The following is a 26,519-nucleotide window of genomic DNA, read 5'->3' as shown; positions in this document are numbered from 1 at the left end:
TTTTTAGACCAAGGAAGGAAGGAGAGAAAATGGACAAACATAATTGACAGCTAGCGAGAGCATTTAGTTTCAGTGCCCTCTACATTCAGAGGGCAGGGCTGTTATTTTTTTTTAATTGCTGTATTTGAATTGATTTATTTGACGCCTGACATTTTGTTTCTAAAGGACTGTGGTGGAATACAGATAGTTGTAAAATGTAAGATTGTGTTCATGGTTCGGACTTCCTCTGACACAACACAGGTTTCTATTGTGGTACACCACCACAACACACTATGGCGCAGTAGGCCAGCGTGGGCCAGGGATTGGTTCAATAGTTAAGTGGCAGGTAGAGCCGAGTTTTTAAAAGGGTCCTAATATAATATGACTTGGTCTAATGTTGAATAACTTACTGTAACAGTACGTCTCTCTTCAACGTTTAATAGTCATTGTTTACTTTTCCCCCCCGTACATTTTTCAGAACTTGGTCGTAGTTATGAATGTGTTGAAAGCTTGTTGTTCCTTTGGAGACACAGACGTACACTGAGTGTACAAAACATTAGGAACACCTGCTCTTTCCATGACGTAGGCTGAATCCAGGTGAAAAGCTATGATCCCTTATTGATGTCACTTGTTAAATCCACTTCAATCAGTGTAGATGAAGGAGAGGAGACGGCTTAAAGAAAGCATGTTGCTCCTTGTTAGACTGTTTTCTTATTGCTGGATTGCTTCCCTTGATGTTTCTTGCCTACCTTATAGAAAACAATGGAAACATTGATTCATAACTCCTAGATAATGCACAGGATCTGCGTGAATATGCAGATATGGGATGTTGTGGATCTAGTGAAGTAATGGCCCAGGACATATTTTTATTATTTACTCATCATACCACCTATTTGTTCAGGATTCTGTTTGGTTCCAACAGACTGTGTATAAGAAAGTGAGATTATTTGCTGGTTCCATGCTTCAGACTGAATGTTATCATGGAATTAGTAATGATACTGTCCTGAACTGTCTTCTAGGTCTGTCTAAAGGGTTGTGAGTTAATGGTTTCTGTGTTAAAGGTACACTATGGAAGTTTAGTTTATTGTTTACCTAAAATGTTGGATTCAGTTTTGACTGTATGGTCCACGCATATACTACCCTATGTATTTATTTGGACAGCGAAGATAAACATTTTAATTTGGCTCTACACTCCAGTATTTTGGATTTGAGATCAAATATTTTATGAGGGGATAGTGCAACATGTCACCTTTTATTTGCGGGTGTTTTCATGCACATCAGTTTTACCATTTAGAAATGAAAGCACTTTATGTATCTAGTCCCCCATTTGAAGGTGTCATATTTGGATGAATTTATAGTGCATTCACTTTAGTCAAGTGAATTATTTGGTCCCATATTTCTAGCGTGCAGTGACTACATCAGGCTTGCATTCAGTGTTGACTGTATGGTGCATGTGGTAAAATATTGATCACTTTGCAACCTCCATTAAACCACACAATCCTTGTTACCCGTGTTACAGGTAGGTCCGTGTTTTCCTAGACTGGTCCCTGATCTGTTGACAAAGACCTTAGGCGTTGGCTATACAGCCTGGGACCAGGTTAGTGTTATTGATACTTGGCTTGATTACCAGTACATCAACATCAGCTTTACGCCATATAACTCCTTTAACCACAAGAGACACAACCACCCTCTGAAACCTGTCTGTTGTGGGTTTTAAAGTCCTACTCCAGTCTCCTTTTCACCTCATTTAACACTCGGTTCACTTAACAAAAGGCAGATCTCAATAGGTGGTCCTCAAGCAAGGGGGAGGCTGATGACATCCCAGTCACTATCAGACCAACTCTTTGAATGCCCTACTCCTTGGAAGTTTGAAGTTGTCTAAAATGCATTATTTTGCGCAGCAATGTTTTTTGTATCCTTTAGCATGTGTGTTTACTTCGTTTTTCAACAGGAAAAGTAAAAAAAAAATCACTGCAGGATGTCGTTAAATGCTGGAGGTTACAGGTGTGCCATAGAGGCTCATCAGGTCCTAACAGGTGTTCTCAAACGGGTGTTCAGGAAGACGCCCTTTCATGCCTGATGGATGGTTTGGCTGGGTTCGGGAAAAACATCCATTTGCCAACTAAGACCGTTGGAATTACCATGGAAGGAAGGGAGGGTGTGAAAAACAAAAACAAATCCAAACTTGCTTTTAAAAGAGAGATAGGTACTTGAATTGGGAGTTCTGTCATTCAGATTATGGGGTTCCTCTTGTACCGGTAATTATTATTTTTGTCCCGGTACCTGTAATTATAGAATCAGGTTGTGCCGAGGAGGCTGTGTGTGTGTTGGGGTTCAAAGGCATTGTAGAAGGTGTGAAGTTAGTTACATACCCACTTGGTTTGGATGTATTTTTGATATGCTCAGAATCAGTCATTTTTCACCACATCTCGGTGCTGTAAACAATCCTGCATGGTTCCATGTTGAGACATAAATGTGGTGAAAATAAACAGCACTCGAGCGAGTTTGTATAGACTTCAACGCACGCACGCACGGACGGGGTCGCACGCACTCGCACGCAGTCTCGTACGCAGGCACACTCAGTCTCATTCACACAGTCACACTCACAGTCCCCCATTCCACACACACGTAAACATTAGCAGCTTGTACCTCTCACCTAGGAAGGGAGGAAGAGACTATAAGCTAGCGGCAGAAGCCAGTTAGATTTGGTTGTCAGTGTTTTCCACATGGGAATCACCCTGAACTAATTATATCTTAAGTAGCGCTGGATAAATGCAAATCAGAATTTTACTCACACCCCTGAAATCGGAGAGCCAATTTAATCTAATACCCCCTTTAATTTAGCGCACTAATGCAGGACCCTGGAGGATTGCCCCGTGTCACCACTGTGCTGTTCTGTTCTGCAGCAGTCTGTCTGCTTCTCTTGCTCTCTCAATCTGTCATTCCCTCATTCTCTCCTCTCTTTGTCTCTTTCCCTCTCTCTTACTCCATCAATCAATCAATCAATCAATCAATCAAATGTATTTATAAAGCCCTTTTTACATCAGCCGATGTTAAAGTGCTGTACAGACACCCAGCCTAAAACAGCAAGCAATGCAATCTCTCTTCCTTCTCTCTCTCTCCATCTCTTCCTTCTCTCTCTCTCCATCTCTTCCTTCTCTCTCTCTCTCCATCTCTTCCATCTCTTCCTTCTCTCTCTCTCCATCTCTTCCATCTGTTTCTCTCGCTCTCCATCTCTTCAATCTCTCACTCTCCATCTCTCTCACTCTCCATCTCTCCATCTCTCTCTCTCTCTCTCTCTGTCTGACCCCATAATGGATTAGTGTGGCGTAGAGGAGGCATCTCATCCAACCTAACATTTCCCCAGCAGCTAACTCTGCCTGGTGTGGTTCTAGGGTTCTAGGTGTAGTCGGTGTTGGTGTGTCTGAGAGAACCTATACACCTCTTTATTTCAACAGGGAGTCCCATTGAGACCAAAGTCTCCTCCACAAGGGAGCCCTGCGTCCTACAGTTACACACAATGTTATTGTAGCACTGGCACTGCAGACCAGGTCTCACCAGGGCTGTGACTCAGACCGTTTCTGAGTATACCCCAAATGCTTATGTCCTGCTTCTGAACACATACAGTACTGGGTATGAATCTGTTGTAGCGTCTTTAGGATGCCACCTTCCTACTGAAGTGTTTCCTGAACCCATATGTTATTTTTCATTTCTTCCCTTCTTTTACTTCAGTTTTACTGCTTAGTTTGTAGAGCGCTAGCACACTGTTCCACTATAGTTGATTTTAGGGAAGGACTCAGAGTCCAGGACTAATGTGTATCCATTTCTCTACCAGCCCGATTCAGAGGTTGTATTCATAAACAGTTTAAAAGTGTGAGAGAGATGCAGCTTAAATGCACCATGAATTATTGAAAGATCGCTAGGGGCTGTCAGAGGGAAGGAGATACTCTATTTCCCCCACGTGCTAAAGCTACTATTGCTCATTGAGCGATCTTCACAAATTCATACGAGTACAATACGTGAGTTAGGACGACGACAAACTGTGATTATGGATGGTTGGCTTGATCGTTTTAAAGATGGCTGCTGTGTTGTGCACTGAGAAGTAAAGGCATTGTGCGTGACTCTCTTCCCCCTGAGTGAGTTGGTGTATCGTGGTGCTTTGCGATGTCGCAGACCAGAGAAATGTTCAACAGCATCTTTTTCTATTCAGTACAGGGTGAGGCCCTAAGACTCCCCATTCAGATTGTAGTACATGGTACAGATCTATAGCGTATCCTTTTCAGTCAAACAAATTCGGAGGTCGACGGTCTGCTACGTTTTCCTTTATTCCAAGTTTATCTGCTAGTTCTTCACTTTACTTGGGTGCTCTGTCGTACAATCTAACCTCTTGCCAATAAATCAATATTATCCCATTTAAAATGATTCAATACATCTGAGATTTGTACACAGATGTTATAAGGCTCACGTTTACTGCAAGATGTCAACAGCAAGAGCATGTCTTCCTAGCCTGCTTGAGAGACAAGGGGACAATTCCTCAGACATTTCAAGTAATATCTTATTGATTGAGTTTGAGACTTCCAATGTATCCTTGTATCTTGTAAACAGAGTCACTCTTCACCGCGACACTATATACTGAAAAGAGATGATTAGCTAGCCTTGGAAAGGTGTTTACAGGCCATCTCTGATACCGTGGGTTGTCTTAACATGCAGGAGAGAGAGAGAAATGGAGCACAATCCCATTGAATAGAAAACCGCTTCTCAATTAGCGAATCTGAAAGGCCACCGCCATGGCATTGGCCCCAGGAAAAACAGAGTGCCACGGAAAATGGCGTGCATGCAGCGCTCTCTCTCGTCCTCCTCTCTCTTTGTGGCGTGTTGTGATATACATGAAATGGCGAGATGAAACGGCGGCGGTTAGCAGCGGCACAACATCCTCTGGCATAAAAAAAACAACCTTTTTATTGTGATAAGACACCCTAAAATGGTGGGAGGCAGGACCTTGAAGAAAATAGAGCCAGGGATCCATCTCAAGCTTCTTAATGAGAGAGAGGCCGCGCCAAATAATCGCCGGACGCGTCGGCGGGACTGCGCCCCGGGTCTAATTTGTTTTAGGTGTGCTCAGAATAGATAAGGACCAATCTGTGGCCTTTTCTTCCCTCTCCCTCTCCCCCAACCTTTGCCTCCCTGGAGATAACGAAGAGTCGCCCCCCCCTCAGCCAATCTCTTCAGGCAGAGAGTAGCGAGGTGGAGTGGAGGGTGGCGAGAATAAAATAACCCTGAGGGACAGACGGCCTTTTAGATCGGCGGATCTTCTATCTTGTGGGATTTATTTGAGTTTTTCAAACCACCGATTTAATTTGACGGAGGTCTGAGCGAGGGGATAAAAGACGGGGGATGAGGCTCTCACGCCTCCTCACAAGCGTGTGGTCTCAACCTGAAGGGCAACCTTAAGCTTCTGTCAAGACAATAGGATTTTGCCAACCGAGCTGCCACGCAGACCGCTTAATTATACATATCTAGCCTCTCTTCTCCTTCCTGCAGCATTCCTGCATGCTACCCTGGGCTACTCATGAGAAGCCAGGGTCTCTCTGTCTTTGTTCCCGTCTTGTCTTTAAAAAAAAAAATGTTTTTTATCAAGATTTGTCTTGCAGCAGCGGTGGCTCTGTCAGCTTTCATTTGCAACACGGCTAGGCTGCTAGGCTATACTCCCAGTCCTGCCAGCAGCTAGCACAAAAGCTCTTAAAGAATTGATAGTTTTGCCACTGCCACCAATTAAGTCTGGGGTGTAATCGGAGGTGCCCTTACAGCCCGCGGCAAGTCCCCTCCCTCTGCCTCCGTTTGATTTAACATCCCACGGCTCGGTGGAGAAGGGGAACTCGTTGTCATTGGCCTGAATAATAGGAGAGGAGGGATGAGGGAGCGGGGAAGAAGGTGGGGGAGGGAGCGCAACGGAGCGTGGCGGGTGGACAGCGTGAAAGTGCAGGTGCTGAGGACGTTAATGTGTGGCACCTTTAAATTTTAAACAGATGGTAAATTATGGATGGTCGGCTCTGGCAGAGAACTTAAAGGTATCTCGTCATTACTGGGAACCTGTGTGAGGGGGGAAAAAGCGAAGAAGAGCGGATGTTAGTAAGTGCAACGAGGCCACTGCGTCAACCATGGCAGTTTAGATCTTAGCACATGGCTTGACAGAAGGGTATTCATCTAACTGTAATATAGTGTTCCTCAGCTATCATTGCAGATAGTTAATCGTTTATAATACGGTAGGTGCTATGATGAGGTGTCTATTGTTTTCGGGAAGAATCAGGAGAAAACCTGTTTGTCTGAAATGGCTTCCTATTCTCAATGTAGTGCACTATAATTGACCCCTATTCCTTATTTACCAGTAGGGCACAATATACTGTAGAGGATAGGGGAACATTTCAAACACAGCCATTGACAAAACACTTTCCAATATCCCTCTGCCTCTCTCTCTCTCATCCAAGGGAATTGACAAGGAAGTGAGCTTCTGACATCTATTTGTGGTGGATATAGAAATCGGTCAGTGCGGTTAAAGCGTCTCAATTTCTGCAAGTCAGATCCACGCCTATCACCACCACCTCCCTTTACTCCGGGTCTGCTTTCAAATATGAATATTTCATGCCAAGCATCTGATACCGTGTGCAGCGAGACATTTTAAGGCTTTTTCTTTTGTGATAGAACCCCTCGGGGTTAGAGAATGTCACTAGAGGAGTGAAGTCAATCTCTGCCCCCCGAGCAAAGAGGGTAGAATGTATGGTGCCTCTGACATCAGGTGGCGTATTTTCCATTCACAAACCAGGAAGAACCTTGTCCGTTGAAATATAGAGCCGTTGTCACTTTTTGCTGTTTCCATTCAATGAAAAACGTATTATATATCTATGGTTGTAGAACTAGAATCCACCATAGAACTGTTGAATGTTGTTCATATTCTAAAAGGAAGTTGTTTTTGGCACCATAGAACTAGAATCCAACTATATAATTAATTCTTCTATGGTTGTCACACTTTGAGAGAGCTGGTTGGAGTAGTTCCACTGTGAAGAGCAGTGGGACGATCTGGATAGTAGCTGGTTTATTTTGACGTGGTGTGACCACTTTCTGTGTCTGATCGGTGTGGAGCTGGATGACCGAGCAGGGGGGTTCGTCTGCTCAGATTCTGTTTTAAACGCTTTGCCTTCAGCGTATCACGTTGCACCGTTGGCTGGCTGTTTTCTGGCTACGCTGCGACTGTGTCTGTTTTAGTAGTTTGCCTGTCTTGGTGTCAATCGAAATGTGTCCGTTTTGAACCGCTTCTCCTATATCATGACGTTAGTGTATCACCGTGTCTTGTTGGCTGGCAACACTGTGAATGTGTATAGTTCAATGTTTTAAGTATTTTTAGTCTCTACACCCCTCAAACTCAACTCTGGACCTTGAAGCCAGTTCCACTGCATTTTATTTCATTGTTCCCCTCTAATCAGGGGCTGATTTAGACCTGGGACGCCAGGTGGGTACAATTGAATTATCAGGTAGGACGGAGAACCTGCAGGTTCAGGATCTCGTAGGGTGAGAGTTGAGTAACCCTGGTCTATACTGTAGTCTACGGTCTAAATGTCTTCTGGTTTCAGTCTTGAATTTGATAATGTATCTATATATTAATACTATTAAATAATTAAGCATACTGAATGATTCTGCGTTTAATTAGCCATGGGCTATACTAATAGTGGCTTAGCGTGTGTTAGCCACGTGTTGGGTTACACAAACATGTGAAAGGGAAAGGGGGACACCTAGTCAGATGTCCAACTGAATGTATTCAACTGAAATGTGTCTTCCGCATTTAACCCAAACCATCTGAATCAGAGAGGTGCAGGGGGCTGCCATAATCGACATCCATGTCTTTGGCGCCCGGGAATGTGTTAATGCTTGTTAGGTCAAATGCTGTTGTAGCTTTTGTATGGTCATAGTGTCTGCTAACTAGTGGTAATAGTTGAACACATAATTGAGAGGTAATGGATATCACATTTTGGGCTTATTTTAATTGGTTAATTTTCCCAGAATATTCCTCCTCTCTAATGTGTGGTGTTACAGTACCCGGTTTCTGCAGTATAATTCACATCTCAACTACCGTGAAGCGGCTATTCAGCAGTCCTTTATTGATGAAACTGTCTGCCCATAGCCTTCATCAGGGTTTTCACAACTAAAACTGTACCTTTTACGCTTTATAATATGTAGATTTTTCCATAAATATCCCTGCTTCCTAATTTAGCCCCCCCCCCAGTACAGACCTGTATGTTGGAGCCAGTCCTCCTCTTCTGGATGCTGTGGAGAATCTGCTCAGAGCTGCTCTCACTCAACACGCACACACGCAGCTCTCCTACTTTGCATTTTGATTTAACATTTCAGAGGAGCTGGCAATATGTTGCCTCCCTTAGGCCCTCTTTCCACCAGCTACATATGGCTTCTTCTGGCCGCCACGCCAACAGGCGCTCACTGACATCGCTCGTTCAAAGGGCTGGAAGTTTCCTATACTCCAGATCCCTCAGGTGCCCTGCGCCTGCACACTTGACGTGTGTCCCAGAGTTTAGTTTTCGGTTTACTTCCCATCTAACCTCTCCCTGTTTGCTTTCTGTCTCTCTGTGTCTCTCTGTGTCTCTCATCTGTCTGTTTTTTTCATTTTAGAACGCCAATGACCTCACCCTCTCGCTCTGTCTTCGTTTTGTTTTCTGGAAACCTCTGTCAACCCAAAGTACCCCAGATAGGGTTTTCTCCCAGTGGAGTGTTGGATAGCTCTCTTCAGAAAGGCTGGGCCGGACTGCTAGTTTCACAAGGGGAATTAGGTGAGGCTAATGTAAATGGAGTCCTGTGCTGCTGTGGCTCTATGACGGGGTCGTGGTCAGTAGTAGGGTACAAAGTATTAGAAATGTTTTGGTCTGTGAAACAAACATATTGAGTTTCTTATTGGAGAATTCCAGACTAGCACTTCCCTGTTTCCAAATGTTTTCTCCATACTGAACACAGCCAATGTGATCTTATCTTCTGTAGGGCTGCAGACGTAAAGGTCTGACTGACCCAGGGGCCTAACCCCCCCACCCCCTCTGTAGTAGGGTCAGCCCCCTCTGACTGTATGTGTTGGGTTTTACCATCCGTGATAAATGGGGGTGGTTGTCTGAGCAGCGTTCGAGAGCAACAAGGACTTTTTTTAATTTGAACCTAAATATCTTTCTAATGTATCACAGACGGTGAGTGCCTTTTTAAACAGTGGGAGCAGTTTGATTCTGTGTGATTCGTTCGTTCTTTGGCAGGGAGGCTGAATAGCGAGTACTTCTTATATTGAATTAGTTTCTTTACAGTGCTCAAAATAATACATTCTTCAGACTAAGAAGGAATAAAATATGTACAAATCCTGCTTTCAAAGGTTTCTGTCCCTTCATTGTATTGGATTTTGATGACGAGTGGTGTTTCTAGGTTGATACAGGCCAGTACATTGGTAATCAATGTTGGACTGTGAGTGTTTGATTTTTATTTTACACTAGGCTATTTTCATTTGAAATAATACCCATTTTGATATTACGGACGTTAAAACACATTATGGCAGTGAAGTGTGACTGACTATAGCATTGACAGTAGAGCTATACTGTGAAAATATATATATAGCATAAAGAATAGGACTACCTTTCCATGTTTAGACCAGGTTTTACTCTTACTGGGTCACTTGATAGAAATAGAATCCCTAGAATGGTAAAAACAACCTTTTATACCTTGGCAATTTGACTGGTACACTCATGGGAATGTCTGTTATTGTCATTCTAACGCGATGGTTCCACCTCCATTCCATCGCCAGCCCAATGCTAAACTGGATAAAACTGTACATTTCCACTCCACTCGTCCCCCAAGACGACATTAGTCCCAATGGCTATCTCAATGTAAATCTGCTGCTATGGTGACGCCGTAAAGTAGAGCTCCTATAGGAATACTGTAGTGTAATTACGTTCCCCCACATTAGCATACGGTGGCCCAGGAGAGTCAAACTGAGCAGGGCCTCCGGCGGCACTTTGCCATATGGTTGTCTGGGTCTCTCAGGGCGATATTTGGCAAGGCTCTCGCAGAAGGTCAAATATCAAGTCGGAGGACCGCGCCAGTATTACATCTATGCTAATTGCCCTCCTTCTCTCGCTCGCTCTCTCTCCCCTTCTGTTTCTCATACTCTCTTCCTTCTCACAATCTCTTTTTATCTGTTCTCTCGCTCTCCTCTCAATCCCTCTCCTGTGACCACTCTCCCCCCCCAGCTCTCTTAAGCACGCCAACATACACCCCTCCGCTCCGTATCGAGCGGTCAGCAAAAATCACCCAAATTCCTCATTACTCACGAAACATCCGCAATACACTTAGCTTGATTTGCTCCGAGGATGCATGATCAGTTGGAGCGTGGGACGTGCGCGCTCGCCCGGTGCGCGCCGGGGCACCTTTAACCCACTGTTATACTGTTAGAGGAGTGACTTGGGTAACTCGGGTTCTCTGTCTGCTCGTATTAGTGCAGTGTTGCAGATTGAGATGGGGATTGGTTGGTTGATGTCTTTTTGAGGTGGTGTCTGTCGTGCGTTCTCATTGGAAGACAGATGGTGTGGAAGAAAGATCTGGCTCAGGTGAAAATAACACGCTTGATTTCGACGTTTTGCTTCCTGTACATGCTGCTTTGGGAAAGGCCTATTCAAGGGCCAATGGAATAGTTTGACACTTGCATACCTGTCATTTATTAATATGCTATTTCATGTGTCTCGCTTTGCAGTTTGTTTTATTGTAATAATCTTTATCACCTGTTTTAATAAGAGGCTAAAGTCATTTCAAGGACATTTATGAGACACTTCTCTCAAAAGGCTTGTTAAAGGTGTCCTATAGGGGTTTGACTATAGCACTTACAGGATCATTATAGAAGTACAACGTTACATAACAGTGTGTGTGTTCACCACCTGTACGGTCTGCAGCCATTTTAAGACCTGCCTGGAGGCTTTAAATCTCGACTGCTTCAATTTCAAGAGCTCTTAATTGTTTAAATATTCATGACCTGTTAATATTTATTTACCATTTTATGAGTCTTTTTATTTGATTTGAAATAAAGATCTTAAAAGGCTTTTGTTACTTGGGTGATATGTCTATCTGACTGATCTTTACAGTTGTGTTGCTACACTTAGTCATCATGGGTGTTGAGGACATCTGTTGAAGAAATATGGGGGTTGATGTCCTGATGGCTATCTGTACTGATAGGCCTAGGACTCATGGATACTGAACAGAGAAGAGTTTATCTATAGGATTGGCCTGACTTTTTCATTCCCATAGCTGAGCTGCACTCGACAAGGATTTTACTGCCCTTATGCCCTGACTAGCAGATGGGTTAGCAGAAACATGCACCTCTTAGAATTTAAGAATGTTATTTAAGCAATAAGGCCCGAGGGGGTGTGGTATATGGCCAATTTACCACAGCTAAGGACTGTTCTTAAGCACGACGCAACGCTGAGTGCCTGGATACAGCCCTTAGCCTTGGTATGTTGTCCATATAGCACAAACCCCCAAGGTGACTTATTGCTATTATAAACTGGTCACCAATGTAATAAGAGCAGGAAAAATAAATGTTTTGTCATACCCGTGATATACCATGACTGTCAGCCAATCAGCATTCAGGGCTCCAACCACCCAGTTTATAATATAGGATAAGTCATTGTGGTTAAATTACATGTTAGAGCATTATTTTGGTATGATTCATAGATTTATAAGTAAAAGCCTAACTGTCTTTGATTAACATGCCAGAATATTGCTGCTGCACTGTGACTATTGCTGCTGCACAGCCGTTCTGGCTAACACTAGTTCATCTGTTGCACTGTGAACGTGTGTATCTAGTGCAGTGGAGAAAACGGGCTCGGCCACAAACCATACTGCTAATCCACGAGGAAGAGCGATGCATCTGATACTGGAGAGGAAGAGGAGGATTTCATCTCAGCGCAAATGGTTTATTCCCTTTGCTACGTCTCAGCTCCCAGCCCCCCCCCCTCCCCCTTTACCTTATCTCCAGCAGTACCAACAGACCAACCCAACACTTTTTGATGGTTATCGTTGCATAGGTAATATTCTCTCTGGCTAAAGATAGATGTAGAAGGGGGGTGTTTGCGTTATGGCTGATGTTTGATGCAGGGAAGGCGGCCGAGGTTGGGTGTGTGTGTGTGTGTGTGTGTGTGTGTGTGTGTGTGTGTGTGTTGGGAGGGGAGCAATGGCGTGTGGGTGAATAGGTGAGTGGTCTGTCCGTGATGGCGGCCTTGGATGGATGGATGGATGGATGGAGGAGGGTTATAAGCAGGCTTTGGGTGGCTGGAATATTGGCTAGAAGCGTCGATGAGATCTCAAGCACGAACGTAAACACACACACGTCTCACTCACACACCCACACCCCTCAGAGTGCAGGTGGTGATGGATTGCCGTACCGTCCAGGTGTGAGCCTCTGCAACGCCCCAATATTCCCTCAGAATGACGTGACAGGCAATATATAACCCATCAGTTAAGGCTGACTGCACCGCTGCTGAAACTTTCTTTTTCCAGGCAGGGAAAACTGGGCTGTGTCCCAAATGCACCTTATTCCCTACTTGGTGCGCTACTTTTGACTAGAGGCCAATTGGCCCTGTTCAAAAGCGATGTACTATATAGAGAATAGGTTGCCATTTGGGACACAGCCGTGGAGAGTGGCCCAGAATCCGTGACTGGCTCTCCTACCTAGGCTACACTTTGGTTGGTTCTGACAGCTTGAGTTTCATTCCTTTTTTTTGTTCTTCATATCCTTTATCTTTGTCTGCCTCCACTTAAGAGTGTGAAGAAATTCATCAAGGTAATTTTTTTTCTCCCGTTTTAACCGTTTAATTTCAAGATGTTACGACATGATGAAGGGGCCTATCTAGACAGTAGCAGCCTGCTTTGCCTTGATGTGGCGTTGCCGTGTTTTGTGGCAGCAGGAACTTTGGAGAGGAAAAAAAGCAAAACAAATTGTTTGACCTTAGCTTGTACTTGAGTTTCAGTTTGGGTTGCAGTTGTTACGGTGTGTGTGAAAAGTGTTTTTAATTACATTTGAGAGGCAGCGCGTTGGGAGAGACTGCTAGCCTAGTGTCAACGAGCGGGTGCGTGTGTGTGTGTCCCCACGTGTGTATCCATAGCTTTGTGTGTGTTGTATTTTATTAGCAGAACACCAGGGCTGTCAGGATTGACTCCTCCAAAGGATTGCAGCAGTTGTTGGAAGGTGGCCTGGTTCCCAGTCAGTCTAGCCGTTAATAAATAATGGCTGTGTCAGGGTAACGTATGGATGGGGCTGTGTGTTTATAATGAGGCGTTCTGGAGCAGAGCACATCAGGCAGCCTAGCAGAACACCACTCTCCCCAGACTGCTATTCACTTCAGTTCAGCCTCCCCTGGTGAGAGTGTGGAGGGGAAGGAGGTCTGCCCAGTGACAATGAACTATGTGTATCTCCTGAGAAGCTTCTGTCTGTCTCTCTCTCTCTCTCTCTCTCTCTCTCTGTGTGTCTGTCTCTCTCTCTCTGTGTCTGTCTCGCTGGGTCTCTGTCTCTCTGTGTCTCTCTGTCTCGCTGTGTCTCTGTGTCTCTCTGTGTCTCTCTGTCTCGCTGTGTCTCTGTGTCTCTCTCTCTCTCTCTCTCTCTCTCTGTGTCTGTCTGTCTCTCTCCCTCTGCTCTGGTTTTTCAGACACTTCACACATTTTTCCCAGCCTCTTTTTTTTTCCATCCCTAGCGCAGTTTCTTTTTCTTTGAGCGAGAGGGAGGGAGAGAAAGTAGTAAAGTTCCTTGAATATTCTGTTCAGTCAGAAGCATAAAGAGAGAGTGTATGGCCGAGCAGGGAGTTAGTACTGCTCAGAAATTGTCTGGCGTAATTACGGCTGAATTAAGTTTCATGACTGTAGCGGTGGGGAAAAGTGTGTGTGTGTGTGTGTGTGTGTGTGTTTGGGGAAGAGAAGGGGAGATTGTAAGAGAAGGTTAGTACCAGACATGTCTCAAGGGAACCAGGGCACATTTGCAATCACCCCAAGTTCAAAAGGGTAATTTATTCACCGTCTGTGGTTAAAGTAGGGCTGTTCTGAATGCCAGTGGGATTCTTCCTCCTGGAAGCAGCCGCCGCTGCTGAGCCGTGTAGAGAGAGCTGGAGGGCGGGAGAGACGGAACAGACAGTATTTTCATTTTCTCTCTCCTTTTTTTCCCCCTTTTCTCTTTCCCCCTCTGTTCGGCTCTCCTAGATGTTGTTGTTTCAAGCCCGGCCCTGGGTGGCGTCTTTTACCGCATGCCGGCGAGCATATTTCACTTTTACGCTCATTCGCATTGACGTGCGGGCGTTGATTGAATTTGAGGTGCTGCGGCGTGGCCCATTATCGTCCTCATCGCCTTGAGTGGTTTATCTCTGGGCCCTACCAATGCTACGCTCTGCTCTGTGTGACGCCAGCCTGCCTGCCTGCCCGGGGGGGGGGGGCACATTAGAATGTGAGAAAGAGAAATGAGAAAGGGAGGAGGGATGTGTTTGGGTGCTATCTGGTGTGTGTTATCACAACAGCCCTGACAGACTATCAGATCAGGGGGGTTGATTATGAGTCAGCAGCCCTCTCCTCCTCATCCCACCTTTCTCACCCCCCTCCTCCCCTCCCCCTCTTCCTCTCCTTCTCAACTCTCTTCCTCCCCCTCATCCCCCCTCATCCCCTTTTCAACCATCCTCCTCTCGCCCTCACTCTTCCTCCTCAATCAGGACACGCCAGACCCCCACCATTAACTACACTGCCATGGCCAAACAGCTTCAGCTGTCGTCAGGACCTCACTGTGTCCTTCCAGGAGAGGAAGGCCAGACTAGTGCAAATCTGATTTTATTGGTCGCATACATATATTTAGCACATTTTATTGCAGGTCTAGCGAAGTGCTTGTGTTCCTAGCTCCAACAGTGCAATAATATCTAACAATACACATATCTATAAAGTAAAATAATGGAAATTAGAAATAAAGAAATATTAGGAAGAGTCTGGAGTATACATATATTTTTACCACAGCATTGTTGAATACTTGTTTCTGATTGGCTAGAAGGGTATTCTAGTATGGACATTAAAACCAGATAACGGACACCTTTAAATCATGATGCAATATGCACTTACACATTCAGACCATACTTGCTACAAAGTCACAGAACGATAAACCAACAACTACATAAAACTACATTGTAAATGCAGGTCCAACGAGGAAAAAAATTTGCTAGCTAGCATTGATTTGTTTTTAGAGACACATTTTTTTGGAGCATCTGATGAACATGAATTAATTTCTCCGGTCCTCTCCGCCATTAAAGCTGTCAAATCCTCCCACATGTTTCTAGTTTCACCAGCTGTTTTCAGCAACTGATATTTTTGAATTCGATTGTCATATTGGCAAGTTTGCCACCAACAAACTATTTAGCTAGCTTTTAGCGTAGTCTTTGATATCCAATACGGTCTCCTCATAATTAACATCAGTGTTGACGAGTGTCCTGACGAAGGCAAACTTTTCTAGCTCAGCCAGGAAAAATCTGGCATTATCAGCTTATTGTTATGGATGTATCCAAATGAATGTCAATAGAAAACAGCTACTTTGCTGTTATTCTGGCTGCAGAAGTCGTGACTGTGTAGCTAGTTAGCAGCAAGCAAGGGATAAGAATGTTGCCACTGAGCATGACAACGGAACATAAAGAAAGAACGACTTGGTCGCTCATGTAAATGACGAACGAACGACTGCGTCGCGTTTCTAGCAACCAAAAGATGAGAAAGTATACATTTGTATTTCTACCGGTAAATGTGTGCTTTCATATTGTTTTCTTGGGCAACTGTGGTATAAATGGGATAAACTCCTCTGTTCTGTACATTACCTTGGAAAAATGAACTCTGTAAAGGGACGAGGCCCTGCGTCATCCAATATTTCCACTTCAGCTTTTATCCCTTACATGTATGTCATGGCATGTATAGACATTATGGATAGAATACGTAGTAAATCTGTAGAATACATAGGATTGAATGGTATATGTACAGCAATAGTTGAATAGGATGAGCCTTCACTAGAATACAGTATATACATATGAAATGAGTAAAACAGTACGTAAACATTATTAAAATGACCAGTGTTCCATGTCTATGTACATAGGGCAGCAGTCTCTGTTTTTCCGGTCACTTTGTCCCAGCTTTAATGCACCTGTATTGACCTTGCCTTCTGGATGGTAGCGGGGTAAACAGGTCGTGACTCGGGTGGCGGAGTCCCTTGATGATCTTCTTGGCCTTCCTGTGACACACCGGGTGCTGTAGATGTCCTGGAGGGCCGGCAGTGTGCCCCCGGTGATGCGTTGGGCTGACCACACTGCCCTCTGTAGAGCCCTGTGGTTGCGGACGGTGCAGTTGCTCTAACACATGGTGATACAGCCCGACAGAGTGCTCTCAGTGGTGCATCTGTAAAAGTTTGAGGGTCTTAGGGGCCAAGCCAAATTTCTTCAGCCTCGTGAAGTCCATGATCAGCTCCTTCGTTTTGTTGAGGGGGAGGCCCTCACCTCCTCCCTGTAGGCTGTCTCGTTGTTGTTAGTAGTCAGGCCTACCAATGTTGTATCCTCTGCAAACTTGATGATTGAGTTGGAGACATGCATGGCCACGCAGTCATGTGTAAACAAGGCGTACAGGAGGGGGCTGAGCGTGCACCCTTGTGGGGGTCCCCTGTGTTGAGGATCAGTGGAATTGTTGTTTACCTTCACCAACTGGGGACTGCCTGTCAGGAAGTCCAGGACCCATTTGCACAGGGCGGGGTTCAGACCCAGGACCCAAAACTTAATAATGAGCTTGGAGGGTACTATGGTGTTGAATGCTGAGCTGTAGTCAATGAACAGCATTCTTCCATAGGTATTCCTCTTGTCCAGATGGATAGGGCAGTGTGCAGTGCGATGGTGATTGCGTCATCTATGGATCTATTGGTGCGGTATGCAAATTGCAGTGGGTCTAGGGTGTCAGGTAAGGTCGAGGTGATATGATCCTTAACTAGTCTCTCAAAGCACTTCATGATGACAGAAGTGAGTGCTACCGGGCGATAGACATTTAGTTCAGTTACCTTTGCTTTCTTGGGTACAGGAACAATGGTGGACATCTTGAAGCAAGTGGGGACAACCGACTGGGATAGGGAGAGATTGAATATGTCCGTAAACACGCCAGCCGGTCTGCGCATGCTCTGAGGACGCGGCTAGGGATGCCGTTTGGGACGGCAGCCTTGCGAGGGTTAACACGCTTAAATGTCTTACTCACATCAGCCATTGAGTTGGAGAGCTGACAATCCTCGGGAGTGGTGGTGACCCACGCAAGCGGCACTGTGTTTTCCTTGAAGCGGGTGACTGTGTTTAGCTTGTCTCGGAGCAAGACGTCAGTGTCTGCGACGTGGCTGGTTTTCCCTTTATAATCCGTGATTGTCTGGAGTCCCTGCCACATACGTCTTGTTTCTGTGCCATTGAATTGCGACTTCTCTTTGTCTCACTTTGACTTCACTTTTTCTGACGTTTTGCTTGTTTGATTGCCTTATGGAGGGCATAACTGGACTGTTTGTACTCAACCATCTTCCCAGTCACCTTGCCATGGTAAATGCAGTGGTTCACGCTTTCAGCTTTGCGCGAATCTATCCACAGTTTCTGGTTAGGGTAGGTTTTAATAGTCACAATGGGAACAACATCCCCCAGACACTTCCTCATGAACTCAGTGTTATTCTGAGGCTACCCGGAACATATCCCAGTCCGTGTGATCTCTGACTTCCTGTCTCCCCCATGTCCCTTTTTAAAGATATTTACCTGAACTCTGTGGCTCTGCTTTAAATGTCAGGGCCTTTCTGGTTGGTGGGGTTGGAGTCATTGGATTTTTCAGGGGAGTTGTGAATCTCTTCACTCGGTTAAACTCTAACCCAGTAGTGGCTCGCATTGTGTTCCTTACCTGTGTGTCTCTGTAGCTAGGTAGTTATGCATGCTCCGCTGGCGGCGTCAGAGTGCCAGTGGTGTTGACGTGAGGCTGAGCAGCTGCGTTACCCTGACTTGATATGAGGTGAAACCTCAGTGTTACGACAGGGGAGCAACACTATCAGACGTCCTCACCCTCCTTTTCCCTCTCTCTCTACTCTGCGCTCCTCTCTCTCTCTCTGCTCTCCTCTCTCTCTCTCTGCTCTCTCACACACTGTGTCATTCTGTTTCGTTTCTCTTTCTCTCCCTCCCCCATCTTATTTCTCTTATCTTTCTCCATTTATCTACTCTCCCCCCTCTCGCTCTCTGCCTCCTTTCTCTCTGGCGGTGGGTTGATGGAGTGATTTCGATGGGATGCTGCGGAGGCAGGCGGGGGAGCGAGGAGACGTGGAGCTGTGCTAATTGAGCTGCCTTTGTGCCTGGTCACTGCAGTGAGCCAAGGCAAGGGACCTGGGAGAACGAGGGAATCTGAGAACACACACATACTCAGTCTCAGACACACAATGCAAGCAGCACTCAAGAGTCCCCACCGCCAAATAGATCGATAGCGCAGGACTTAACAAAACGGAGACATGGCGAGCGCCCACATCAGGGTCATTATTGTGGAGAGTGGAGCATCAAACTTCCATCCAGGGACTGATCAATGACCAAATATATGGATCAACATAAACATCCTCCCCTTACCCTCCTTTCTCTCACCGCCTCAGCCTTCTACCTAACAAACTGTCATGTTTCTGGACTAGGGAAGCTTCTACCTTTTGCACACTATCGTGCCGACCCAAAGCAAACAGTGTTGGCTCGATCATTTATTTTAGCAGTGTCCTTTTTTTAGCATGGTTTCAAGCGACTTTGGTGGATGTGTAACCCCGGCTAGCTCAGTACAGCATGGTTTGGCATGGCTCGTTGGGCTCTGTCATGTGAAATTCCCTCTGTTAAAGTATCATGTTTTAGGAGTGTGGTGTTGGAGTGAGCTTCAGCACAGGGTTCCATGTTGCGTATTGTTTTTTTTCTGGCTCTTAGAATGTAGATCCTGGTTATTGGGCTAATACAGTGCGGCACTCCCATCTATTTCTTTCACATTCTTATTTTGGGGTTTAATTTCAAGGATCTGCTCCTGGTGGAGGTTCTTTCCCATGGCTGGGCCGCTTCTTAATTACGTGTGAACATGGAAATGCGTCTCGTACTGCAGATTAGTTTTAGGCTCCTCTCCCACTCTTTTCTCTCTCTCTCTCTCTCTCTCTCTCTCTCTCACACTCTAGCTGTCTGCTTCAGCTCTGTAGCTCTTTCTGTTGCCAAGAATCTCTGTCTCCCTTTCTCCATGTTTCACTCCAAATTTCACACACATTTTCACTCTTTCAGTTTGTATTAGCCGACATTATTCTGACACTCGCCTTCATTCATAGATAGTTTGAGACGTTTGTGGAACCGTGTGTGTGTGTGTGTGTAACCTTCACAACCTTGCTATATTCTCTTTTCAATATGTTGCTATAACAAATATTGAAGTGCGACACATGATGTCGGCTAACTCTCTGCTACCTGCCTCTGGACCTGGTCCATTCTCCTGGATTCTGCTGTGTCACGTCCTGACTTCCATTCCCACCTAGATTCCTCAAAGCTTCTCTTCTGGATAGACATTCAGTCAATACCGTGTTGTGATGTCCAGTATTTCATTGAGCTTTTTTTGTATAGCCAACAGGTGACAGTAGTGTTAGCTTGCTAGTACAGAGATAGTGGGAAGTAGATGTGGGGGAATAGGTTCCTGTAAGTGTGGGGTTATCCTGCGTTTTAGCCCACTTGAAATAATGGTAAACAGAGCACTCAACCAAAGAGCAGAGAAAAAAAACATCTAAAAAGTGTGTTAATTGAATAAATAAATACCTGGTTGTGTTGAACCTTACTAATTGAATAATGTTGCCATAAGTTGTACTTTAAATGCTTTCCTGGTTGGCTGACGGTTACACTGAGGGGGTGGTAGTCTGTAAATTCCATTAACTGGGCCTGTAAATTAACCTACATTACTAAAGTGGTAAAGTGGCATTTTTTTCAATTAGCCAGCTTAAATACTGCAGGAATTTGTAGGAATGAAATATGTATTTTCTAATTGTACAACTGCTTACTTTCTCTATGTACTATAGGAATTCATACTGTAGGAAAGTAGTGTCTTGCGATTTAATGTATGAATGCTTTCCGTCTAATTAGTTGAGACATTACTGTGTTTGTGTGGGTTTGGTAGAGTGGAAAGGGGCGGGTGACATAACGGACCAGAGAGGTTATGATGAAACCATTGTGCAGTTGTAACCCATTTTGATTGCCTCGGTTGGTCTAGTATTAGCGTTTACAGGACGTCAATCCTCCTGTTATTGTGGCCTCTAAGACAACGTACTGTATTAGTGAGCTTCTCTCAGAATATATTACAAGCTGTTCTACTATGTAGGCGATGGGGGGGGGGGTATTGTAATTCCATATTTGGATGAGTAGGCCTGTATTTAGTGATGTTAGTGTTTGGCCGTATTGATAGAATTGTAGCCTCCCTCCCTCTGCGTCATTGGTTCACTGACTGACTCGCTGGTACATCAATTAGTTGGTTGTTGTTACACAAGTGCGTAGCGGTATGCTTGGCCGCTAACCCATCACCTGGTTCACTAACACAGTGCTGGATCTCTACCCATATTCCCTCTTGAGGTCAGATCTGTGTGACTTTCTAGTGAAACACCTGTTTTGCGGTGGGAAAATGTACATTTGCATCCTTGTTTAATTTTGCAATATATTGTTGCAATATGTTGTATTGTTTCACTATAATGTTGTATTGTTTCACTATATTGTTTCAATATGATGTATTGTTGTAATGTTGCAATATAATGTTGTATTGTTTCACTATAATGTTGCAATATAATGTTGTATCCTTGCAATATAATGTTGTGTACCTGGTATATCTCACATGGCAGTTTTGCTGATTAAAATAGAGAAGGAAAGTTGAATAAATTGTATGTTGCTGGATCTTTTGTTATATACATGAACGGGTGATTGAATGAATACATAATTTGCGTACCAATATTTAAGCTCATCCCACGTAGGATTATATGACATACTGTATCATAGCACCAGAATTGGCTAGCTACTTGTTTTTAATGCAGCCCACATCTTGGTTATTTCAGAGTACCTAGCCCTAAGACACTCATCCACCTCCTCTGTGAAGAGTCAGTGATTATACTCATATTGAAATATCACATTTCCCCTCCTCTCTCTTCCACTCCTCTCTGCTCAGAGTAAAGTGATTTTTGGTTTCAATCAGACACCACCGTTTCTGTCGAGCTGAAAAAAAACCACAAAAAAAAACAGCTAATTGGTTATGGGGATTTCCGTGGACTATTTTTTTATGTTGTGAATTATAAATGATAGTTGGTTTCCAAAAAGGAAGTGGCTGTCACTCCAGTGTAGTGGGGCTGGCGCGGCCCCAAATTGAAATGACGCGCTGGTTCCCCCTCACTGCGGCTGGAGCTTCCCGTAATTATGCGCCTCATTGTTGCATCATGGGAATTTTGTGGTGAATATTTCATCATGGTGTAGTGGTTATTTGGATGTAGGTGGGTATTTGGTAGGGAGGTGGGTGGTAGGTACTGGAGGTGTCTTTAACCTTGGGACGCTCTTAGAGGAAATTAGACGCGGGGATATCTAAGGTATGTTTGGGTTGAAGAAGTGAGTGGTTTGACTGCTCAGCTGTTGTGGTCTTTTTACAAACAAAGTGTTCATTGTGAGAGAAAATTAAGATTCTAAGGTGAAACCCGGGCCACCTTAGACAACATACAGTAGGTCTCCTGGTGCCCTAGTGGCCATGTATACTGTACTCACATTTTTTCCTTGGTTTTAAAATGCTCAAAAGAAGAAAAAGAGAAATGTAGCACTTTTGCTTTTGCCTTGGTAACTGTTGCTAACCGTTTGCCTTTGCTCTTTTCGTTTCTCCTACAGAGGACACCAGTCAACAATGGCGAGGCATTCCGGTGGTTCTTTTAGAGTGCCCGACCTTAGTGACATCAACATGCGGTCAGAGGTCCAGTTTGAACTCTGATGACATCACTGCAGGAAGCACTGGGGGTTCAGAGAACCCAAACAACCTCGCAGTTTTTAAACCAAGAGGAAGAAACTCTAAAAAGATGAAACGATAAACATTATGGTGTTGGTTTAACTCTGTAATTTCCTTTCCTGTGTAATTATTGTACCTTTTGACAGTATCATAATGTCTATTTTCGGTGTATATGAATGTGTTTCAGTGTCATTTGGCTGTAAAGTTTACAGTCAATCTTATGTAAAGGACTCAATAGACAATCATCACCAATAAGTCAACAACAAAGATGGCCGCTGCTGGGATTGATCATGTGATCGTCACACACAACCTTGGAGCAATAATCTTTAATGTTGATTATTCTGCTTGTGTTTTCCCGTTATTTCCGTTTTCAAATTATTATATCAAAGCTGAATAATTTTTTATTAAATATGTCATTTTTGTTTAATGCTTGCATTTCCTGTTTGTGTGTGTGCCTCTGACTGAGGGAAACTATAAGGTCCTCTTTGGTAAATGTGATGTATCATATAAGTGACACACAATGCCAGAGAGAACGGCATTATTATTTAGATGCTTTCATTTGGGGTTTCTTTCAGTTTTTGTCCAGCACGTTACGAAACAGGGCACATTGTCTTGTGTAGCGAGTTGTACTTTTTTGGAAAACAAAAAGGAGCATCGTTGTGTTACAGTTACTGCACAAAGTGGTGGTTGCGAGCCAGACTGCGTTTCTCTGTGGTTTCGATACGCTTCAAAGATGGTGTTATGATTAGCTTTTTCATGTAACTGTTTGGCCACCTCCTGGTTTTTATTTGAAATACAGAAGGTCATCTTATGGGTAACACTATACTTAAATCCTGCAGATATAATGCTTAATTACTTATATCCTGCAGGTATAATGCTTCATTGCTTGTTTATAAGCAGGTATAATGCTTTTGCTTGTTATTAGCAGGTATAATGCTTTATTACTTGTTATAAGCATGTAATATCCGTTACAATGTCTTGAGGTTTATGATATATACTTGCGGACTAAGTAAAGTGTTACCGTTATTACACCCAAGCTGTCTAAAAGGTCATTAATAATACTAGTAAAGTAATTCTGAGGTTAAATTAACATTAAAATTGAATATTAAGTCAACAGTACAGTTTACATATCTGACAACGGTTATATACAATATAACTGATATATGTTCACTGTGAGTATGTCTGACTACAGCTATTCTGGAAGTACGGGACTTTCCATACCTTTCTCCTGCAGAGACCACAATAACAAATGCAGTAGTCTGTTGAGCTGAAGCAAAAAGTGAACACATTCCAAAAACTACAAAAATTATTCAATAAATTACTCATTGTCTTCAAAACCCTATTGTTGCATGTGTAAATGTGTTTTGGTTTTAAAGATTAACAAGAATTTGTATATTGTTGTTGTGATGCTTTTATGTGTTCAAATAAAAAAAGGACTAAAAAAAAATATTTTGAATGTCGACGAATAACGCAACATTTTTATCCTCACATTGTACAATTAAATATTGGATTATGATTCACCTGCAATGTTTTTTCCCCTCTCATTTGCTGCTGCTGCGAAGCATCACTCAAACAACAACGAGGAGAGGATATATAAACGGCATTGGTTGCATCCCTAGTCACGTCTCCCCCGGAATACTAAAATGTCGCATGGTGGAAGAGAGTCATTCCCAGAGGCAGCAGGTTTTAAAGAACTAGTGAAATCCCATGTGGTTTGTCACACTGGTAGGAGGAGGGGGATAGGAGAAGGGGTGGGGGCGCCTGAGATGGCTTGTGCAGCCCGAATGATTTCCAGGTCTGGGGGGGGTTTGGCGAGAGTAGTGAGGGGGACAGTGGAGGAGGGGATAGAGGGTTGCATTTGGGTTTGCTGTGGATTACTGGGGTCGCTGAGGAGACGGAGGAAGATGAAATCATCCGGGACCGACTTTTTCCTCCTCGGTAACGAAACCCCACGCAGCCGTAACCTGCGTCTTGAGCTGCTGGCGGCAAAAGGCCTGAGAGAGGAGAGCTACATTGGAAATCGTTCTGCGTGCATTCCGCGGCAGATGCGTCTGTGTGGCAAATCCCCGCCACCGCCGGTGATGGGAAGGTGATAAATAACGTGCATCGGGAGCGCCGGCGATTGCTTGGCCGCTGAGATTAAACCATATCAGAGATTGGCTTCTTCTAATCCCCCCTCTTCTCCTCCCTCTCCTCTCCTGGATCAGTCTGGAAACTGGGATTTAAAATCCTCAGGCCCGGGTGGTAACGTTTTCCCCCTCCTGCACTGAGAGTGGGAGGGAGAGGGTAAAGGAGAAAAATGGTAAAGTAAACGGGGATGAAGATGTATGAGCTGAGTATTCTCCCATGAAATGTGTGCAGCGCTCATCTCATCTGGATGGAGATGGGAATGGAGCTGGGGATGGGGCTGGGGAGGGGGACTTGGTGGGACAGGCTGTGCCAGGAGTACTCTATACAGCAGGGGTGGGGAGTCATTTTGGCTCGAGGGCCACATGGGGATTAAAAAAAAAAATTCCGGACCTTTTTGTTTGTCAAAAGCAATTTGCGGGCCAGAAAAAGTGCAGGTGTTTAAAAATATGTAGGTTGATTATCATTTCTAAATACTTTTTATCTGGTTTTACAAAGTTCAAAATAATTTCCATCCCCCTTCATAGGATTTCATTAGGGTAGTTGGGTCATAGAATGGAAACTCTAACGTCCATTTTCCCGGACCAAAATTAAACCTAGACCAAGGGCCCAAAAACATACACAAAGGACATTCCATTCTCCAGTATGCAATTTAGTCCAGACTACAAACTTAATTTGTGTCTGGGAAACCAGCCCTAAACAACAAACCTACACCACCTAATTAGTGAGTTGCCTTACTGTGTGATGCCCATAGAAACAGAATATAGAACAGGCTTCTCCATTGAAATGATGGCACAATGAGTGGACGTTGCAAGCCCTTTCTATGGATTCTATTTCTATGGTGATGCCCTTTTATCTTCTAGGGGGAATACATCCAGGAGATTAGATGCTTACCCCCAACCATGCCCTTCACTGAGATTTGGAGTCCTTGTGGTCCTCCTGGTAATCCCTTTAGGGATTTCTGACTGCAGGGGAGGGAGGGATGCTCACACCGTTAAGGAGTTATCCCTGGCACACAGGACTAGCACAGGGAAAATGCACAGTCACTTTCTTGGAATGAATGAATACTGGAACGCTGCTCAGGGAATGGGAATGTTGTTGATGGGAAATATGGAGTTTCCAGTTGGGCGGGAGTGATGCGTCAGTATCCTGACGGTGCAGGTTTTTTCATCCTTTAAAGCTGAAATATGTCACTTTTTGGGCGACCTGACCAAATTCACATAGAAATGCGATTTATAGATCATTCATTCTTATTGAAAGCATGTATAAGAAGCAGTAGAGCTGTTCTATATGCATTATTTCTATGCTTCCCGTTCTTAAGTTATATTTTTGCATCTTTTACTTTCGGTTTTGTACACCAGCCACAAACAGCTGAAAATGCTATATTGTTGGTTATAGAAAATATATTTCACAGCGGTTAGATGGTACAATGATTCTCTACACTATACTTACTTTTTTCACATAAACTGAAATTAGGCGAACTATTACAATTTTAGCAAGCAGAAATTGGCGTAGTGCTTTCTGCATAGTGCATCTTTAACTGCCACCTCATCTAAAATAATGTTTTAGTTTAGGGCCTGGTGTTTTTCCTCATCACGTGATCTGACCAGACATTTGTTTATCACTACAGGCTGTGGTTTAGGGCCAAGAGTTTTTCCTGACCAGGTCATGTGGTCATTCTAATGTACTGTATGTACACGGATGGGCCTAGCTAGCTATTCATTTCAAAGTATGCAGCTGCTGTGTTTTCTACCCGTTTTATGTTAATCCTAATGTGTATTCTAAATGGGCTCTTTCTCCAAACAAAACCCATCAAACCTACACCCTCACATCCAACTCCGTCTGTGAGGCGATCGTTCATGTATGCACAGTGCACACACACGTGCGCGCGCCTTCCCCAGTGCACGACATAACACTTGGCCACTCTGGGTGAGTCACACCACACAGGAGAGGAAAGCGAGACAGAGAGAAAAAGAGAGGGAAGCTCGATGTGTCACTCTCCCACCCTCCCTCCCTCTCTCTCTCTCCTCTTTCATTATTTATTTACTGTCTGCAGTTATTCCGTCGCACGCATATTGATGCAGAGAAAGCAGGGTGTGAGTGCGTGTCAGAATCATTCCCTGACGAGGGAGACAAGGTGGAAGTAATCAGCGGAGCGCTGATGCTATATGACAGGCCTAGAGCCGCCGGTACACATTTAAGAGCAGGTAGGAGGAGAGGAGGAGGGAGAGAGAGAGAGAGAGAAAACACATCTGCCCTCTGAAAGGAGTTTGTAGTTTAGTCTTCAGGGTGAGAAGTGTTTTTAAGGAACTTCAAAACGT

At 44.2% G+C, this 26,519-nt stretch overlaps 1 protein-coding gene across 4 annotated transcripts in view; it reads left to right on the top strand.

Annotated features, from left to right (window-relative positions):
• Positions 1 to 23,587, top strand: part of LOC106610328 (CXXC finger 4) — a 28,325-nt gene extending 4,738 nt beyond the window's left edge. For 3 of the 4 annotated variants that reach the window (XM_014209621.2, XM_014209620.2, XM_014209622.2), the window contains exons 3-4: positions 1,499 to 1,576; positions 21,957 to 23,587. In XM_014209621.2, the coding sequence (XP_014065096.1) occupies positions 1,499 to 1,576; positions 21,957 to 22,001 (123 nt within the window). In that variant the 3' untranslated portion in view covers positions 22,002 to 23,587. The remainder of the gene's footprint in view (positions 1 to 1,498; positions 1,577 to 21,956) is intronic. The other variant, XM_014209623.2, reaches the window with a different exon arrangement.
• Positions 23,588 to 26,519: the final 2,932 nt, after the last annotated feature.

The sequence above is a fragment of the Salmo salar genome, chromosome ssa04 (assembly GCF_905237065.1).
Source record: "Salmo salar chromosome ssa04, Ssal_v3.1, whole genome shotgun sequence".
In the NCBI taxonomy this organism is placed as follows: Eukaryota; Metazoa; Chordata; class Actinopteri; order Salmoniformes; family Salmonidae; genus Salmo; species Salmo salar.
Note: the sequence above shows the minus strand (reverse complement) of the source record. Positions and strands in the feature narration are given on the sequence as shown.